Consider the following 18636-nt stretch of genomic DNA (forward strand, 5'->3'; position numbering starts at 1 on the left):
GTCGGACCAGGGTGATCAAGGACGAGATTAGACGCAAGATCGAACGTTCGGAAAGATCAAGGTTATCGCAACTTACTCTTCTGACCGGCGCAACGAAGAACGACTATATTATGACTGTGATGTTCTGGTAGCGTGTATGAGCGAATGAACGTATTAAAACTTTGACAGCCGCTGTCACTTAGATATAATAATTTCGCTCTTTCATTCGTTGTCGACCATTGTCACGTTTAAGTGACTTCAGCTTCTTTTTTTAATTCAATCGGCATTTACGCGCAAGATAAATTATCTCTATGTTTGATAGTGTTATCATTTTAAATATAAGATATAAGAAATGATTTACAAATGCACTGGAAAACCCGGTAGTTTGTGAGCCTAATGGTCTAGTGAAAGTCAGAATGGTCAGAAGATGATTATAAACCCGATTTTTGTATAACTGTACGCAACGACCAGGAAATAAATCAATAAATTCGTACAATGCATAAATGTACAAAATAAATTAACACGATACGATTCAGTAATGATGATGAAACTCGATGGAATTCTCTCCAAAAGTGTATCGTAATTATACGATAATAGACCAAGCGAAAAGTGCTGGCTATTGATAGTAAGTGCTACGCGCGAGAAATGCCTGGCTGTCAAAGTGTTAAGATAGAATGGGTTAAGATAGGATCCGATCCGCATGGCGCGAAGATCATCACGTGCCAAATTGTCTATTAGAGCGTTACCAGAACTTTAAGCGAGAAATTACGACGTCCTCTCTTTGTACTTTAACGTTAGCCTCGGAACTCGTACGGGATGATCGTAATTACAACCACACCTTTGCGACTTCGGAGGCATAGCAACAGAGTGGCGTGGTAATTTCCGCCCCACATAGATCCGTGTAATTCGATCGCATTATCGCACGTGTGCCTCGAGTGACGTGATGGATAGCCGGGGTGCAATGAGCGTACCATTATCTATCTCATCCTCGATGCGTTCGTCCAGGAATGTGCAAATTCGGCGATTCTATGGGCGCTGTAACGCTGTCGCAGACTGAGGTTCCAACACACAGAATCTTTGAATTGAAGATCTATAGCCAGTAAAGTGGTAACAGTAAACGGTAACGTAACGAAACGGTAACAGAAAACGGTAACGTAACGAAACGGTAACAGAAAACGGTAACGTAACGAAACGGTAACAGAAAACGGTAACGTAACGAAACGGTAACAGTAGTCAAGGACTCACTCGTGTGCTGCTTGTTAATCGTTCGTTGAGTCTTGCAACAATCGGTAAGACGAATTCAGACTTACAAGTCCCCTGTAACGAGTTGCTCGCCGTTTGTACGAGTCTCGCGCGTGTATGACAGACATCCGTAGCAAGGCAATAAGCCAGAGTCTGCAAGGTAGTGTTGAGCTTCGTTCGACGCCAGTAAATCCCTGGTAAGGTAGAAGCGAGTATTCGCGAACCGAGGTCGCGAATGAATATCGTAACCTATTGTAAAGTTTCAATCGTAATTGTATGATATAACAAGTGGTATAAAGCGGAACCGTGAACGTGTACGTGTGGGTATCGATAATGTGAAACGGTCAGCATCCACCGTGTGTCTTAGATGTACTTAGTTATCTCTCTTCCCTTTTGTCTCCTTTCTTCTTGTCTCTTCTTTCTCCGTTTCTCTCCAGCGTCACGAGACGCACGAGCGACGACGTCTGTTCATGTTTGTACAATCTCGGGTCGCTCGTATGTATCGCGAATAAAATTGCATTTCAATTTATTAGACCGAAACATTTGTTTCCTTTCTTTCCTATCCTTCCACATGCATCTACGATAAAAATAAATGTAAAGCTTGAGCGAGAGGCGCCCGGGCTACCGTAAATAAGGAAATCTTAAAAAGTAAAAAAATAAAAAGAAGATCTAAAAAGAAAAAAAAGTCTAAAAAATAAAATAAAAGATTCTTTCTTAATTTGTCCATAGTTCAATCTGTATAGTAAAATTCCATTTATCGGACCGAAATTCGACTTATTTCACATATCTAAGTACGAGTTCCTGTTGTTTGAATGAGAATAATCATAGCCAGTAAGAAGAATCAGGATACTGTTTTCTGACAAATGCGAACTAATTCCAACACTCAACAATTTGTTGTTGTCTTTGAGCAATTTGATTTCGTAAAACGTTCTCTCGGTTTCTTTTGCCAAAAATTCCTCCACTTTTGTATAATACAACGTATCGTATCAAACTAGCGCTATGAACTCAGATCCAGGAAAATTTTACCTCGATTCACTTCTGCTCTCAATAATTCGGAGATTTACCGTATCCTCCTCGTTTTCTATTTTACGAAAACCCTTGCATAACAATTGATAGCACCGAGAACAACGATAATCAAACGTATCTAACTGGAACCTAGAAAAGTACGAATAAAATCGCTGGCAATCTGGAAACGAAGGTCGTTACACATTCAAAATTAATTTATTCGACGCTCGATCAATACGAAATTCCTGCACCTTTACACGGTAAAAGAGAAACCAGAACCACGATGAATTCATAAATAAAAAAGGAGTTTCGCGAATCGATCATCATCTCTCGGAGAAACTCGAAGATCATCCAACGAACATAAGACACCAGTCGACGGCTGACGAAATAATTAATCCGCGCCTTGGTGGACAATGAAATGGCTCGACAACGGAATGTTAATCGAGCTGTCGAAAAAACCGGTCCTGGGCCAAGAAATGAAGAAAAAAGAAAAAAAGAAAAAAGAAAAGAACGATCCTATCGTCCAGGCCCCTGTCCATTTATTTATTCGCAGATCTTGGCGGCGCACGCTCGAATGAACTTTCACCGTGCGACACACGCGTGACATGTCGTTCTTTTTAAAAGAAAACCTACCAACCGACGTACGTTGGTCATGAATAAAACGATAGGTATCGAAGTCACCTGAACGTTTTGTAGTACTACAAACAGGCTGTGCCTGTTCGTTGCACACGTGTGCATCGTTGTCCCTCCTAATGCGAGCTGCACCAACTGCATGCATTATTAATACGTTTTCGGCGCGAGACCACTCTCGTTCCTCTCCGAGAACCAACTTGGTTTTAGGGGAGCGATGTTTAGATTGCGGATTTTTATGCAAATTCATGCTTTTATGAGCGCCGTCGTGAAAGTGTGTAGAATGTAAATAAAGCTTTATTGGGCTTAATATACGGTGACTGCGAGACGTATTTGTAGGTGGCTTTATCCTACAACGATTCATCATTTCCACATTTCATTTTTGTAATTAAATATTCGTAATCGTATGAAAATATTGCGAAGTTTAACAGACTTGAACTTATTGATTGGTATATAAGTGCTATAGTATAGTAAATGCAATGCACAGATATGTGTTACAGATACTGTAATTGTGCTCCATAAAGATACGAATTTGCATAAATATACGCAGTCCAAAGATACTTATCAACTCGGAGAAGCTCGAATCCTTTCAATTGATGTCTATTAAAATATTGTTATTTTTCATGATGTAACTCGATTAATATTAATCCGTGTAACTAATATTACGGATATTTTCAAGAGAAACACACGTGAACGATCTGAAAATCGAATGCAAAGATAGTTTTGATGCCGAGTTGCTTCACGACGTACTCAATTTATTTAAATTGCTGTTTTAGAAAAAACAAAGTGAACAAATCTACGCTTTAATTATTTCAAATGTTTTCAACTCACCCTTCACGCCACAGTTATGCGTCTCAGCATGATCATCGACGTCGTTCATTCGATTATGATCCATGGTGTACGGTCTTATCCTCTGGATGGCGTGCTCCAACGAAAATTCTAGAGAATCCTTGTCACTCTGCCGCCAGGGCTTGGCTGGTTTAATTATGTAGCTTCCCGTCGACGTTCTCACGTGGCCCGTCTGCGGCAAAAAAGTATGCCAAAAATTCGGTGAGTCACTGCAGCATGATTGGCCTTTATCTCCTCAATGAAACTGGCTACCTACTTGCTAACCATTCTTATTTTCTTTTTCTTTCTTTCGTTCGGATTCTCTTTCGTTCTTTCCCCTTCTTTCTTTTTTTTTTAGTTTCTCAAGCTACCGAACCGTGAAATTTCGTCCAATTGTCCGCGTAATTTCTAGCCAGATGAGCTTTGATAACGTTTCGTTAAATCGTATCCGTCGCGGTGAAAGTGATCGATCGAGTCTTTTTTCTTTATCCCTTTTTACTTTTCGTCGTTCTTTTTTAATGGTTAAACAGAGATTGTCGCATGCAAACAAGATTTTTCATTGTACGAGATATTACCAGGTAATCTTACAAAATCGCGATTCATCGTACGGTGAAAGGAGATAATTGATTTACGAACATTTTTATGTGACTTTCGTTCTCTTTAAATTGGCGCAAAAAGACTGGATCGCGTTTGGCAAAGTCCAGCGTTTTTACTCTGCGATGTTAAACCCGATCTTTATATTGCACCGTTTTTGATTTTAATTACTAAAGACAATCTTCTTAAAATCGTAGTCGACTTTTTGTCGCGTCGCAAACAATTCAGGTGGTGATTAAAGAAGGTGAAGGAAAGTCTCGATTTTTAACTTTTGAATATTGTTAAAATTTTGAAAAATATCGCAAGATATTCTTCTAAAAATGTGTCCTAAAAATTGTAGGTTGTAACATAAATTCGTCCTATTTCTAAATATTAAAGTATAGCATGTTATCAGATAATAACAAGAATTTTTTTATCGAATACAAATATTTAAAGCGAATATCTTTTTCTATTAAAAGTTCGCATAAACTCATATGTATAAGTTATTCTACATCTTGTTAAAAAAGTGAACGTTAAAGAAGAGATACAGTTAAAATTAGATACAATTTCAAATATACATAGTGCGTTTGAAAATCGACGAATTCATTGGGCTATTCTTACGAACCATAGATCAATGTCCAGTAACATGAGTCATCCGTAGCACTCAAAGACTCAGCTCGTCGAAATTTTGGCATCCGTGCCATTCTTTTCGAGTATGCTACAGGAATTTCCGACCGGCGTTGTCACTTTTTTGTCCATTTGATGCTCGTAAAATATACAACGCTCAAAACGTGTTTTATTACCGAACCCCATAAAACTTTCAACAGAAAAAGCACATTTTACTGTTTGAAGAATTCTTAAAAGAAGAAGAAAAATTCTGCGGTTGAAATTTCTTTACAAACTCCCACTTCTTCGTCGATACTTTCACTAAACCAGAATTACAAATTTACTAAACCAGATTACAAATTGTTGTGATAAAAATTTCCTATGATAATTTAATCATCGTCAAAATTGATACTCAACTATTAATAAAATTTCATTAGCCAAACATTGATTCCTGCAAATCCTAACAAATATCTCATCTGAAATACCATATGTATGCATTATGTAAATTATATTATCGCTAAATATCTTCTGCACATGTTTTTTCAAATTTTAATTTTCCATAAACGAACACCCGCGATCTAATGATTAACCTTAGCCAAATATAATTCGAGTTTGAAGAGAAATGACTAACGATCGTATATATACGTAAAACAAATGGAAAATTTCGAAATTTGTCGAAGAACCTGCCGATCGACAAGCTGAGATACGAAAAGTATCGCGGATTAGGCCGGCGCATTCATCGCCATTTATTTATACATGCAGCGCTGCCCTGACATAACTTCCTCGATTTGAATGTGAAACACACCGGCTACATGAGACGCCCCCGCTAAGCATATGCCACCCACGTAAATTCCGTGTGAGGGCAAAGCCGCGAACCGCGGACGAACTCGAGCGGATCAGGTGAAAATAATCGATTAAAACCGAGCGCGTTCAACATGCCGGTCTTCTGTTCTGCCTCGTTGTTGTTTCAACGATAATCGGTAGACCGCGGAAAATTTGCAGATGCAAAAATGCGAAAAATTCACCGTACGAATATACAAAAGTAGATAAAATAAGGAAACTGCTTTGCTTCTTATAATTCGTAATAGACGAAACAAATATCTAAGTTCTACTCTTTGAATTATTGATATGCTCATAAAAGCAATAGGAAATATAAATTTGCATAAGAATTCGTGGTCTAGTAACCGATTACATAATTATTTTTCGTGTCTTATCGTTCGTCTTCTTTTCGAAGAATATTCTTCTGATATTCGATCCTAGCGCCAAAAGTAACAAATTTCTTTTGCAAACGTAAAATGCAAAAAAAGAAAAAGAAAAATACATGATATATAACGCAAGATCTGATCTATTGAAAGAAACTTCTCTAAAAGAAAAAAAAGAAAAAAATATTAATAGATATAATACTGTAAGATACGAGAAAGAATATCGAACGATAGTCTGACAGAAAAATGACGAGCCATATAATACACAAAATTGCTTGTTGATCGACGACGGGTCTAATTAAGAAGCTTATAATTATTATCGGTCGACCAGTTGCAGAAAAAGGAGTCATACGGGCAACTGGTTGAACCAGAGCCAGAGAAAGTCGCCCTAATTAATTATTGCTCCTAATTACAGGAATCTCTGCTCGTCGTCGAGAACGGAGCGATGAGTAACGATACGATTCGTTGGCTGAAGGGCGACTAACGGCCACACGTCGATTATTATCAACGCCTCCTTAACGCATTTCCGCTTGTAATTTCAGTCTCTCGAGTGTAACCCCTGATATGCAGATGACTTAAATAGCATCTGACACAAATAAAATAGGAGTTGTTGCGTGTTCACAGGACATTAACACAGGTCTAACAACTCCACCAGCAATAAAGGAACTGCTATTTGTGTTTAGAACTGTTACACAGCAGATTAAATATTATACACGTGTCTTATAGTCTATGTGCTCTTTATTGAAACTATAAAATCCTAGATGGTCCTTTTATCATTCGATCTACATAGGTGGCATCTGATTGCTCCTTTATTTAATACACGTTTCTTCTCTATTATTTGTTTCGAAATTCTAGGTATTTGAACGTTCGTATTACTCTAGTCATACAACATTTCCATCGATATAAAATTTATGCGTTCTACAAATTAAGATTATATCCTTCTGTTCGTTATAATAACAGACAAAAGAAAGTTTAAGACTGGTACTTCTCGTACGTATGCTACAGTATATGATCCACGTAATCTCCTCGTTGATTCAAACGAGGACGCTTGAATAGGATTACGTTCTTTTTATCCATTCTCTCGTATTTTATATTCATTTTTGTAGAAGCACACGATAATTTCCTATTCTTTCGTAAAACAATTCCATTCTTGATCCACTAATTTTCTTCTTGTTATTTTATAAAATATATACAACAGTCTCGTTAAAAACTAATGCAACCAATATAGGTGATTATACCATGAAACATAAAAAGAAGACTAAAGAGAAAACACCCCACTGACCTCGCTAAAGAAATAAAATAGACAATCTCGAAGGTGGTGTCCCGCTGGGGGTAGCCATCCGCGTGTTACTTAGCAACAAAGTTAGAAAAATTTACCTAATATCCAACTGGACCAATAGTGAAGTACAAATTAAATAAATAAAAAAATCCGTGGAAGCTTAACCGACTCACATTAATTCTATCTTACCCTACGTAGAAAGTCTGCAAAGATAACTTGCGTCCATTGCGCAACACTTGCATGTTGCCCGGCAAAATTTTGATCATACGCAGCAAGGTGGAATACGTAAATAGAAAAGCAGCTGCGCAAACCTTTCGGACAAAGGGATCGAAATAAGAAAACTACGTACGTATGGATAGACTTCTGTTGCGAGTGCCTAGCTACGTATACAACGAGAGCCGCGTGGTTTTCTATTGAACGCCGAAAGACAACGTGGCCTTTCAGCTGTCGTGGTCGTCCTATGGATTACGACAGCCGTAAACGGCCATTCTGCACGCGTGTAAACCACCTATAAGGGAAAAAGAAGTTCACCTTTACGAACATGTTGGTTCGCTCATTCAGAATCGAAGATCGTACGCGCGTGCACACGGTGCATTTCTCGGAGAGGAGAGCGAGGAAATTTATTGGCCAGCTGGAAATCCGTCTGATTGTCGATCCTCGTTCCCTTAAACGATCGTTACACACCGTCCATGTTTTCTTCCATTTACGAGTGCTTTTTACGCGAAGCGTCGAGCTCGAGCGTGTTCGAGACACAAGTGAAAAAATGGCAAGCACGAGAAAGCGTCTTCTTTGTCTCTGAGACACGAGGAGGCGAAAAGGGAGAAAAGAGAAAATATCGTGTGCATTTGTTTATTTTTATTTTTAATTACAAGGTGCAGATGTTTCCTTTTTTTTTCTTCTTAAAGAATTTTTTAGATTATATCGGTTTATGAAACGATACCTCTATAAACTTTTCGTACGAGCGAATTGTAATTGTTGAAAAGACGTTTCGTTCGAAGAGATTCGAGCGGAATTGTCCGGTACTAATAATAGACACGCAAGTTGAGGTTTCGATAGTGATTTCAGGTTGAAGAAAACCGTTTGTATGCCGACAATATTTACGTAATCCGCGCGTAAATAGAATCATTTATCAACGATGTAAAATTAGAAAGGAAATCTTTTTATCGACCTCCCAAAGTTATCATTAAATCAAAGCAGATTTTCAAGAATGTGTAAGTTTATCTTATGATGGGCAATTGAATAGTTTCTTTCTTTTCTTCCTTTTAGGTCTTGCGCTTTTTCAAAAATTTTCATTTTTAAACTCCACTTTCTATTTAAAATTCATCGTCGCTCTTCAGCTAACAAATATACTTTACGTGTTGATAAATATCGCATATCTTATATTATTATGTATAAAGAAAATGACAAATAAAGCATTTCGTTATATATATATATATATGTGTGTGTGTGTGTAATGTGCAAGGATCTAACGATTCCAAAGCGAAAGCAGAATAATTTCGGAGTAATTCATTCGATAGAACGACGACATCTAAACAAATTTGCAGTATGTACATGTTGTAATAATTTATAATATTTCAATTCTATTGAAATGAAATATACTTCCTTCTTGGTAAATATTTCTACGAAATATTTCTTTGATGTTATTCGATCCTTTCTCGGTTGAATTTCTATCAAGGAAATTGATAGTTTAATACCAGAAAACAACGAAGAAAGAATAGGAAATACCCAATGCTACAGATGATTCACTTTTAACATACTCCTTGCGTCTATGTGTATGACTTAGCATCTCTTCTTACAATCGTTCAGGAATGCTTCCATCTCGGTGGAGAACAAATAAATTTCACGAGGTGCTTCTTCGGAAGTTTGTTTAATCATTGAATCAACAAATCGAGAAGGGGCAACGTCTCGCCTTCAACTTCCTGATAATTCGCGTTGTACTTCCGTCTCAATACGAAGATGTATTTAGGGACGAAAGCGTGTACGTCGTTGTTATCATTTCATACCATTTATTTCTACTCATTTGCAAAATCTGTTTAACACACCGTGTATGCAATTAAATTCATTCGAAGCAAACTATAGCGAAAGTGTAATGAAATTAATTTGAAGTGACCGTAATATAACTATATATACATTTTTAACTACATTTGTTACATGTAAATAATGTTTAACGATTCTTCTTATCTTAATTATTCAAGGACTTTGCAATTTTCTGTTTTGCAGTTTCATTCAAATTATCGGCTGTGAATATGTTAAGAGCCATTTGTATTAATGGCGCTCAGCATTTGCTTATCTTTTATAATAAATTAGCAGTAATTATATCATATAATATCTCTGTCGTAAAAAGTTAACTTCTCAAAAATTTAACGAAACAGAGGCAAAAGGAAAACTCGAACAAACGAATAAATTAAGGAGAAGACAAATTGAAGACCACGTTGCTACAAGGAAGATAACTGAAAATTTGCTAATACTCATTTATTGTCAAAATTCTATATTCTATTATACGGAATTAAAAATAATAGAATTTTTTATATATATATCTACATTCTATTATGGTAGAATACAATATAATATAAACCATAGTTGAGTCAAGATATAAAATTAATGTTTCATATATAGAATTGGAAACATTATAATCTATTGGCATTTAAAATACAAAGTGAATTATGTTACAAGCGTAATAGAAAATTAATTTTATATAATCTATTTTTATATCAGTTTACGTCCTTCGCTGTATCCACGATGAAATTCCTTAAACAGCCTTAAACCTACATTGAGAATTAACACTTACGGCGTTGTTGGTTGATCGTTGCTTCACAAATTACTCGATTTCCAGAGAATTAAGCGCTCTTAACCCAGATTTTCTAAATGGAATTCGTCGTGTTCGAGTCGGTGATTAACCGTGCGCTTGTTGAATTTAACGATCGTTTGTAACGTGTCAACATGGTATTCGAGTAAAAGCCTGAATTTTTTCTTAATCGATTAAATTCCTCTAGAAGGATGGCTGGCATAATTTTATCGAGCCTTCCTTTTTTCCACGTTTAATGAAATTTTCATTTTTCTATGGTATGTTGTGTTTACGAGTATACGTGGAATTATTTCTCGTATTTTTCTAGAAAAGTTTCGAGAAGGTTGCTTTGATACAGAAAAGGGAAATACGATGACGCCAATGAATTACATTTCATGTTGCTGTGGAGACTTCAAGGTTTTCACCGTCTTTCGAAATTTCGTGTACAGTGTGCTTCACAAGTTTTTCAATAACTTTCATATCGTTTATCTCGATTTTAACTTATATCGATTCTTTAAACTTCGTTCATCAGGGAAATCTCTTTAAAAATATTTTCCCGATTTTTGTAACTTTACAAATATAATATACATTTTACTACGAGTGAAGCATGAAATACTTTTTAATATTTCAAATACCAAGCATTTATTAATGTTTCAGGTGTGAATTATTTTTTAACAATTTCAATATATTTATCTGTTTTCTCTATTTATTCTCCGTCCATGCAGTACATATATGTGTGGATATGTATTAGGTTGTCCGAAAAGTGTTTTTCTTTTACAGAACGTTGTGATCTTCGTCTTGATAAAACAAAATGGATCATACGTAATTCGATAAAATAATATAAAACGAAAAATGTTGTGCATCTATTATTTCTTTATAAAACGAAAGAAACTTTTCGGACGACCTAATATATATATAAATTTTATTTCTAAAATATAACGCAATACAGGCGATATTTAATATAAATTAACAGACTGAATATAAAAGAAATTATTCACTTTGCATCGAAAGACTCTTATATCCATGACATAAAGCGTTTATTTATTACTCGATGTTTTATTTTATGTTAGGAACGTCTATTACAAAAGATCTTTATAAGTACGGCTACGAATGAATCATTAAATATTTTCCACAATAGCTGTTTCTATCTATCTTTTTTTTTCAAAATAGAATAACGCAATATCGATCAAAATGACGGGCAATAAATGTCAGAGTTTTATTTCAAACAAAGAACGAAATGAAAATTCAGACGTGCAAGCTATCATTGCGAATCGATTCTACCATCCACCTTGGTAATTTCTCCTTGAATCAAATCTCTGGAACCTCTTAAGTCTTTCGAGATGGTTTCAAACGTTATTGCCCATAAAGAATATACGTACAGTAAGAAGCCATTTGGATCTCTTGCATCGTGAAAATTGCTTGATTTGCAATTGCGAAGAGCGCAAATGAGAAAAAAGTAAAGATCGAATGACCGTTTAACCCATTCTATTTCTATCGCAGTTCCAATTTGCATATCGCCATTACACTTGCAATTATCTATGAAGAAACATAGAGCAACGATGTTCCATTAAACTCGCGTACGATCTTGCGTTTGCTTCATGAACGTCATTAAAAATTACATTTTTTCATCCGTGATCTCGATTCTTTCTACAGTTGAATAATCCCAGAAATTTTCGCGGAAAAACATTCATAACGATCGGCTAACAAATAAGAAAATTATCAAAGACGAACACATTCTCGTGTTCGAGGATACGCGTACAATTGTTATACATTTAAACGTTACTTTATCGATATAAATTTCTGTCGTACTCGAAGATCCTGAAAAAAGTCATATCGTCTATTCTAATTCTTCCCTCGATGATTTCAATTTTCTAGTCGTACGTTAACAATGAAATAACGTGCAAGAGTTGCGTAAACGCAGCCTGCTTACAAACTTGCGAAATCTAGATGAAAAAAGAAATAGTAACCGGTAAATGTCCTCGAAATTCCTCGTCAAAATTTCAACGCCAATTCAAGTAGAATTCGACGATGGAAACTGACCGAGACAAAGTTACGAACGAAGCGGTTCCCAATGGATTAAAACCTACGCTATCTCCGTTTACAAAGAGAACAACAAACGTTTCGTTCAATCCACTATTAACGAAGATACGCGCAAGTTGTACCCAGTTCAGCCACTACGTAACAAAGATATCGATCGATCAATCTTCGTGCACGACTTTCCATCGATTCTACGCCTTCCAACAATATCATCCTCTTGCATCGTCCATCTTCTTCCAAGTTTGCCATAGAAGCCTGCAACGAGTCGAATCTTTTCTATCGAACCTATCTATCATTCGATTCGCTGGATACGTACACAGACAGCGAGGGCTAGAGCGTGGAAAGAGAAAGAATCGCGTCGTACGCTGGGTGCATTCGCGATTTGCATTCCTGCAGGCGTGCACCTCCACGTCCCGTGGCTATCCGATGGCACAAAGACTGACTTCAGGGTTACCGAGAACTCTTGGCAAGAACGCCGTTTTTCTCTCCTTCCCCTGGCTCTCTTCTCCTCGTCGAAACCCTCCTCCCGTTCTCTGTCAGTCCGTCCCTCTTCTGCCCACGTCTCGCAATCTCTTTTTGCCTTTTCAACCGGCGAACGCTGGCAACGACCTCGAAATCCACCGCTGGAACAACTCATCGACCTTTCGACGAGTACAGCTGATCTCCATCGACGGCCACTGCTTTTCCTTTCGATGACCGCCGCTACGTTTTTCGCCAACGAGCTTTTCTTTCCGATTTTTCCACAAGGTTCGTCAACTGCTTTCGTTTTTGGATTCATCGTAGCGTACGGTTGTTTTCTATTGTTTTCTCATTGTCCACTGCTTTCGTTCCTTTCGGTGAGATTAGGACGTGTAAGGATTTCTTTCATCTTTCGAAAAGATTCGTCGATTTCTTCCGTTTCTTTTATCGAGATTAGAGTGCGCGGTGTTTCCTCTTCTTTTTTTTTTTTTTCGAATAATGAACTTTTCTTCTCGAAAAATTGAGAAGATTCGTCGACCGCTTCCTTTCGTTTTTCTCGACGAAATTGAGGTGTATTCGAGTGGGATTTGAGTGGGCAGTGGTTTCGGATGAGTTGGCAGAGAAATTTCGGGAGCTGAAGGATCCCGGTTTAGGTTATTCTTTGTCTGCTTCCATGTTTTTTGAGGATACATATTCATCGATGAACATAGATAGACCGTATGCTGTATTCTTATTGTTCTATTTTATTTCCAAACACATGCAGTTTCATTGAATTTCAAATATGCCTTCTAGCTTTTTTCTTTCTTACAATTTAGTTAATGGTACGGAATACGATTAAAAACGACGATGAAATGTTAGAAGTTAAAAGATGTTGATGCGTTTAATAAACGCTTGAATTATTTCCTCTAATTAAATTTCTATGTCTTTCTGTCGATCTAATTTCCATTATAACATCCATCTCCTATATTCTACCTGCTATTTCATTCTTTATGTGTTCTACTAGAAAGTCGTTCTTGATTTTTGTCGTTGATTTATTGATCCAGTTGAACATTCACCAACTTAAGCACCTTCCTTCAAGTTGAATAATTTTAAGAAAGTCGAATGGCAAGTTCAAACGAACTCCGCGATCTTCGTAATAAATTCGTAAGGTTGCAACTGCGTTTCAGCAAATTTCGATAATCTTGAACGATCATGTTCAACTTGAGCGCGTTTTGAGAAAGTCGAAACAATTTTAATCGGATCGAACGATGTTGCACCACGATCGAACGATTTTCTACTTTCCAACAATTTTATGTCAATTTCGATAAATTCAAGCAAATTCTATCACGATACACCGTAATACGTGTATCGTTTATGTGTAAGTACTTATTATATCGTTTCGATTGACACATATTCCACGCGTCTGATCGAAGTTGAAAGGACTCAATCTCGAAATTGTTAGGTACCCTCGTGCTGTCGGATCAGCTTGTTCGTTTTAAAACACAGTTTCACTTTCTCTACTCGAATTACAGTCTCGCTTTCGCCACCCTCGACACCCATTCGCAAATATCGAGTGCATGGTTGGATGGAAACCGTACAACATTCTTCCGACCCACTTGCTCCAATGCACGAAACTTGATCTCCACTTGACAGCGAAAATTTCACGACGAATTATTTATTATTCTGCTGTTAACGATTTTCAATTCTTCGCATCGTTTCACATCGTTCGACTGCCTGTTCACGTTCACGCGAATTTTCGTATTTTCGTAAACGCGACTAAAGCAACGGAATCTAAACAGAGATTCGTTTGATTTGGCATCGTAATACTGCGTTTTGCATATTTTATGTATTTTTACGTATCTTTAAATTTCTTACGAATGCACAGAGATCTACGGTTCGGTGGACAATGCGTTATAAATAATCCGCTCACGTTTATGTATTTAAGGGAAACTTATGGGAAGCGCAAAAAATACAGAGAATGCACATGATAGATAAAAATATATAAAATCTTCAAATTATGATACTTGTGATATTTAGCGGGTACAACGAATTTTTGCGTAGGCTCCGTTTCTTGATCTGTGTTCGTAAAGATATAAATTTGCAGAAATGTCCGCAGTCTGGTAACAAACTCGTAGAAAGGATACGTAAAAGGATTTGAAATAAAAACCGGCTTCCATCAATAATTTCTCGGAATCATTACGCTGTCTATGGTCAAATTTGATATCCAATAACGTTTTCAAGTGGAGCACGTGCCAAGCCAATACAAATCTAATTTGTCAACATAACGTGGCTACGTAACATCCTATCATAAATCTTTTCCACTTCTTCATCTGGAGTTATTTAAAGAGCAATATCGTTCCAGTTGGCGAAACAAAATGCTAACTCTTGATAGCTGACTCATCTTATATCTGCAATTAGCTGAACCATTGGCAAACTGTCACGAAAATTTAAGTCATATCGAATTCGATCGCATCTTTACACTTATTAAACAAACTAATAGACAAGGTAACGAACGTTGAACTAATCTTAGCGAGGGAAGACGTATCTCAAAACGTTTAGAATAACGCGAAACGCCTGTTATTCTTAAGTGAAAAATAAATCGAACAACTTAAAACCAACGGGGAGAAATCAATGGAAAATAACGAAAGTTCATTTTACTAAATTTTTCTGAGTAAAACGAGCGACAGGATGAACATCCTACGCGAACAAAATATCCAAAATTCGAATGGACGATTTCCACTTTCGATCAAATTCCAAACAACCAGACCCAAAAAGCATAAATCTCGGAAATCGGAGTATAGAATGAAATTTTTACGAATCCTTGTCAAGTACGATCGGACATCGATGTTACTTGCCTTAAGACTCGCCATAAACGAATACGTTCGTCCTCTTGGTCGGTGTAATGGCAATTAAAAAGAGTAACACGACAGGTCGCAGGATTTTTCATCGAGTCCCTCTTAGAACACGATTTTATGCGATATGTTTTATGTGTTCGATGGGTAACGAGGATACAATGGCGGCTTCTGGGTGGGCTACCGGCCTTAAACTTTTCAATGCGAGCGGCAGCAGGTCTTTGCATCCTGTGCAGCACGCAGGATACTTTGTATGGAATCGATGGCTACGTGTGCGATTCTCGATACACGGCCGATCGCCTCTGTGTAAACCCGTATAAGGCGACTAATCGTCGCGCATGCTACGATAAAAGAGCTTCGTTAACCGGATGATGGCTAAATATAATTTTATTATGGATTTTAAAGAGTTTTAAACGACGATAAGATGGTTCGAGAGCGACGATGCAAACGACTGACAAGTTCGATTTTACGCTGGTGTTGATTATTAATTTAAAAGCGATGGGAAAGATAATTTTTAATATTTTAATATTAATATTTTATCTGTAATATATTTCATGTCGATGTAATTTTGATTTCTGTCTTTTTGTTTCTTAACGAATTACTAAAATCCTCCTTTTTACCTTGTTACCGTTATATGGAAATTTTCATTGCAATTTCAGAAGAACTTTAGAATTAATTTATTTATAATTAATCTTGCAATCAATTTTATATTAAATAATTTTAGAAGATTCATTTCTATATCTCATTACGGTATTATGGAAATACCCGATGGCAATAATTTGTAGATATCCTAACACTTTTCTATCAGAGAATTAGTTAAATTAATTAGGCGACTTGAAAATCGCACACGTTTTTCATAAAAATAACCGCGACAAATATCTTACAGTACATAGACGTACATACTAATAACGAAGTGATATACTGTTTGTTATAAGATGATACAAAGCGACGGTGATATTTATTCTTCAAAGAAATGTGTCGAATTATTAGACAATCAATTAAAAATTCTTCGAGTGTAGAGAAAACGAAGCATTTTTAACATTGTCCTATCTCATGTTCCCTTGTTTTAATTTCATCAGATCGTTCTATATTTTTAACTTTTACAGATTCTCATTCTCGAAAGTGTGCAGAACAGGTTTTTCTAAACTTCGACGTCGTCAAAAGACATTGTACGGCTTGAATGTAAAATTTGCAGCAACTTATTTATGGGAAATTCGTTCCTCTTGCTCACGAGTCAAGTTTCGGTGCACCTTCAAAACCTATCCAGCGAAACCGGAAGCGTCCTCCGCGTCGCGACCAACCACGGTCCTCCACCTTTCACTGTCTCAAAAGTACGCTCTTGCAATTAAATTCACACTGCTGTTCCAATCAGCCTCGAACATCACATCCAACCGCAAAAAAAATCATCCAAGAAACACAAACACGGAAAAAAGAAGTAGATCGAGTCGATTTACGAGTGGACCGTTGATATATTGCGCTCTTTTCCGGAAAAAGGAGACCGCATGGTGTCTCGAAATTAAAGGTAAATCGAATTTACTCGATGTGTTCCTGTGTTTCCAACTGTTACTGTAGTTTCTCAAAATCCATTCGATGTTTTGTATGTGATTCGAGTAGAATTTAAATACAGTTAGAAGGTTGTTCATTTACTTGACATTACTGGCGATTCTTTAGGAATTAAGCGAAAATTAACTCTTAGAATTGGCCTCGAAAATTTCAATTAGGAAACATTTGTCCAATTTAAGCTGGATGAAATTTCAATTATCGAAAATTTACTATAGCGCATCTGTATTATCGGATATTTCTTTGAGATTATCTTGAAGATTGATTATGTCTCGAAGATTGTATTAGATTGTCCGAAAAGTGTCTTTCTTTTACAGACACGTCTTTTACAACAACGCATTTTTATACAAACATGAAATCTAATCTGTCGAACGTTGTGATCTTTATTTTGATAGAACAAAATGGATCGTACGTAATTCGATAAAATAATATAAAACGGAAAATGTTGTGCATCCATTATTTCCTTATAAAACGAAAGAAACTTTACGAACGATCTAATATCTTCATCGTTTCTAAATTTCTTGACCCTTTCTCATAGTTTCTTTAGGATTTTATGCGTTAGGAATAATTTTTCTAAATCCTCTTTTACCCAATTTCGTCACACAAATTTGGGATATGTCACGCTCCTTCCCGAAAAAAAAGAAAAAAAAAACGGACGATGACCGTGGATTCGAAATGTCTGGGAATTGGAGGCAGAGCCAGGTCCCGAGGGGCAGACGTTATCTTTATTTAGTCGGCCGACTTAATATGCAGAACGCGATACATCATAATAAAAGGAGGCTGCGACCGTAGCGTGCGTTTACGCAGCGAGGCATTAAAAGGGACAGTGACGAGGCGCGGTAATTTGTCGTCTCGAACGCGCCTCCGAATACATTAATATTAAGCGAGAAATTGCAAAATCCGGCGATTTCGATGCTGGGAAACGAGCGTCTCTGCTCCGAGGCCCCGCACCCATCTCCCGGTCGGATGAAATTTAGGGAATCGGACAGAGAATTTGTATTTCGATATTTGGAAAAGCGACGAGTAGAACTACTGCGATTTTCTATGCGTTTACAGGAAATCTAAATGTGCAAAATTGCACAAAATGTGCGTCATATGTAAAACATTTATAAAATATCCAAATTACAGTTCTTTTTATAATATTCGGTAGGCGAAACTACATTCTACCGAGATTTTACTTCCTTTGTTAAGATTTTATTTACTCACTTTTTATTTATTTATTTATTTTACTTACTTTGTTGAGGTTGTCTGATAGAGGAACGAGTGGATGAACTTGTAATAGAAAAATATATTGAAATAAGTAAAGGTATAAGTATAAGTTCAGGTATAGTGTGTGCTGATCCAGATCCTCACTCTTACAGTGTTACAATACAATAGAAGAAGGGCTGATAGGGAGCACGTTCATATATTTATAGCAAAGGACATTACCAAAAAGTTAACCTTGTAGCTCTAGCTGAAGGCTGCGAGAAACAGCAATAGAAATCTACTTATAGTTCATTTGTTTCCAGACCTTGTAATCTAAAAGAAAATTTATATTCAAGGGTACGATAATATGGACCTCTCCTTATTTCGAATTTTTCGTTTTACTAAATTCTATTTTCTTCGTAAATTCTCTTCGAT

At 36.7% G+C, this 18636-nt stretch overlaps 1 protein-coding gene across 3 annotated transcripts in view; it reads right to left on the minus strand.

Moving 5' to 3' along the window:
* LOC138183476 (A disintegrin and metalloproteinase with thrombospondin motifs 15) overlaps positions 1 to 18636 on the minus strand; it is a 178387-nt gene that overhangs the window by 56044 nt on the left and 103707 nt on the right. For all 3 annotated transcript variants that reach the window (XM_069120406.1, XM_069120408.1, XM_069120405.1), the window contains exon 6: positions 3688 to 3877. In XM_069120406.1, the coding sequence (XP_068976507.1) occupies positions 3688 to 3877 (190 nt within the window). The remainder of the gene's footprint in view (positions 1 to 3687; positions 3878 to 18636) is intronic.

The sequence above is a fragment of the Bombus flavifrons genome, chromosome 9 (assembly GCF_040668555.2).
Source record: "Bombus flavifrons isolate JBK064 chromosome 9, iyBomFlav1_principal, whole genome shotgun sequence".
In the NCBI taxonomy this organism is placed as follows: Eukaryota; Metazoa; Arthropoda; class Insecta; order Hymenoptera; family Apidae; genus Bombus; species Bombus flavifrons.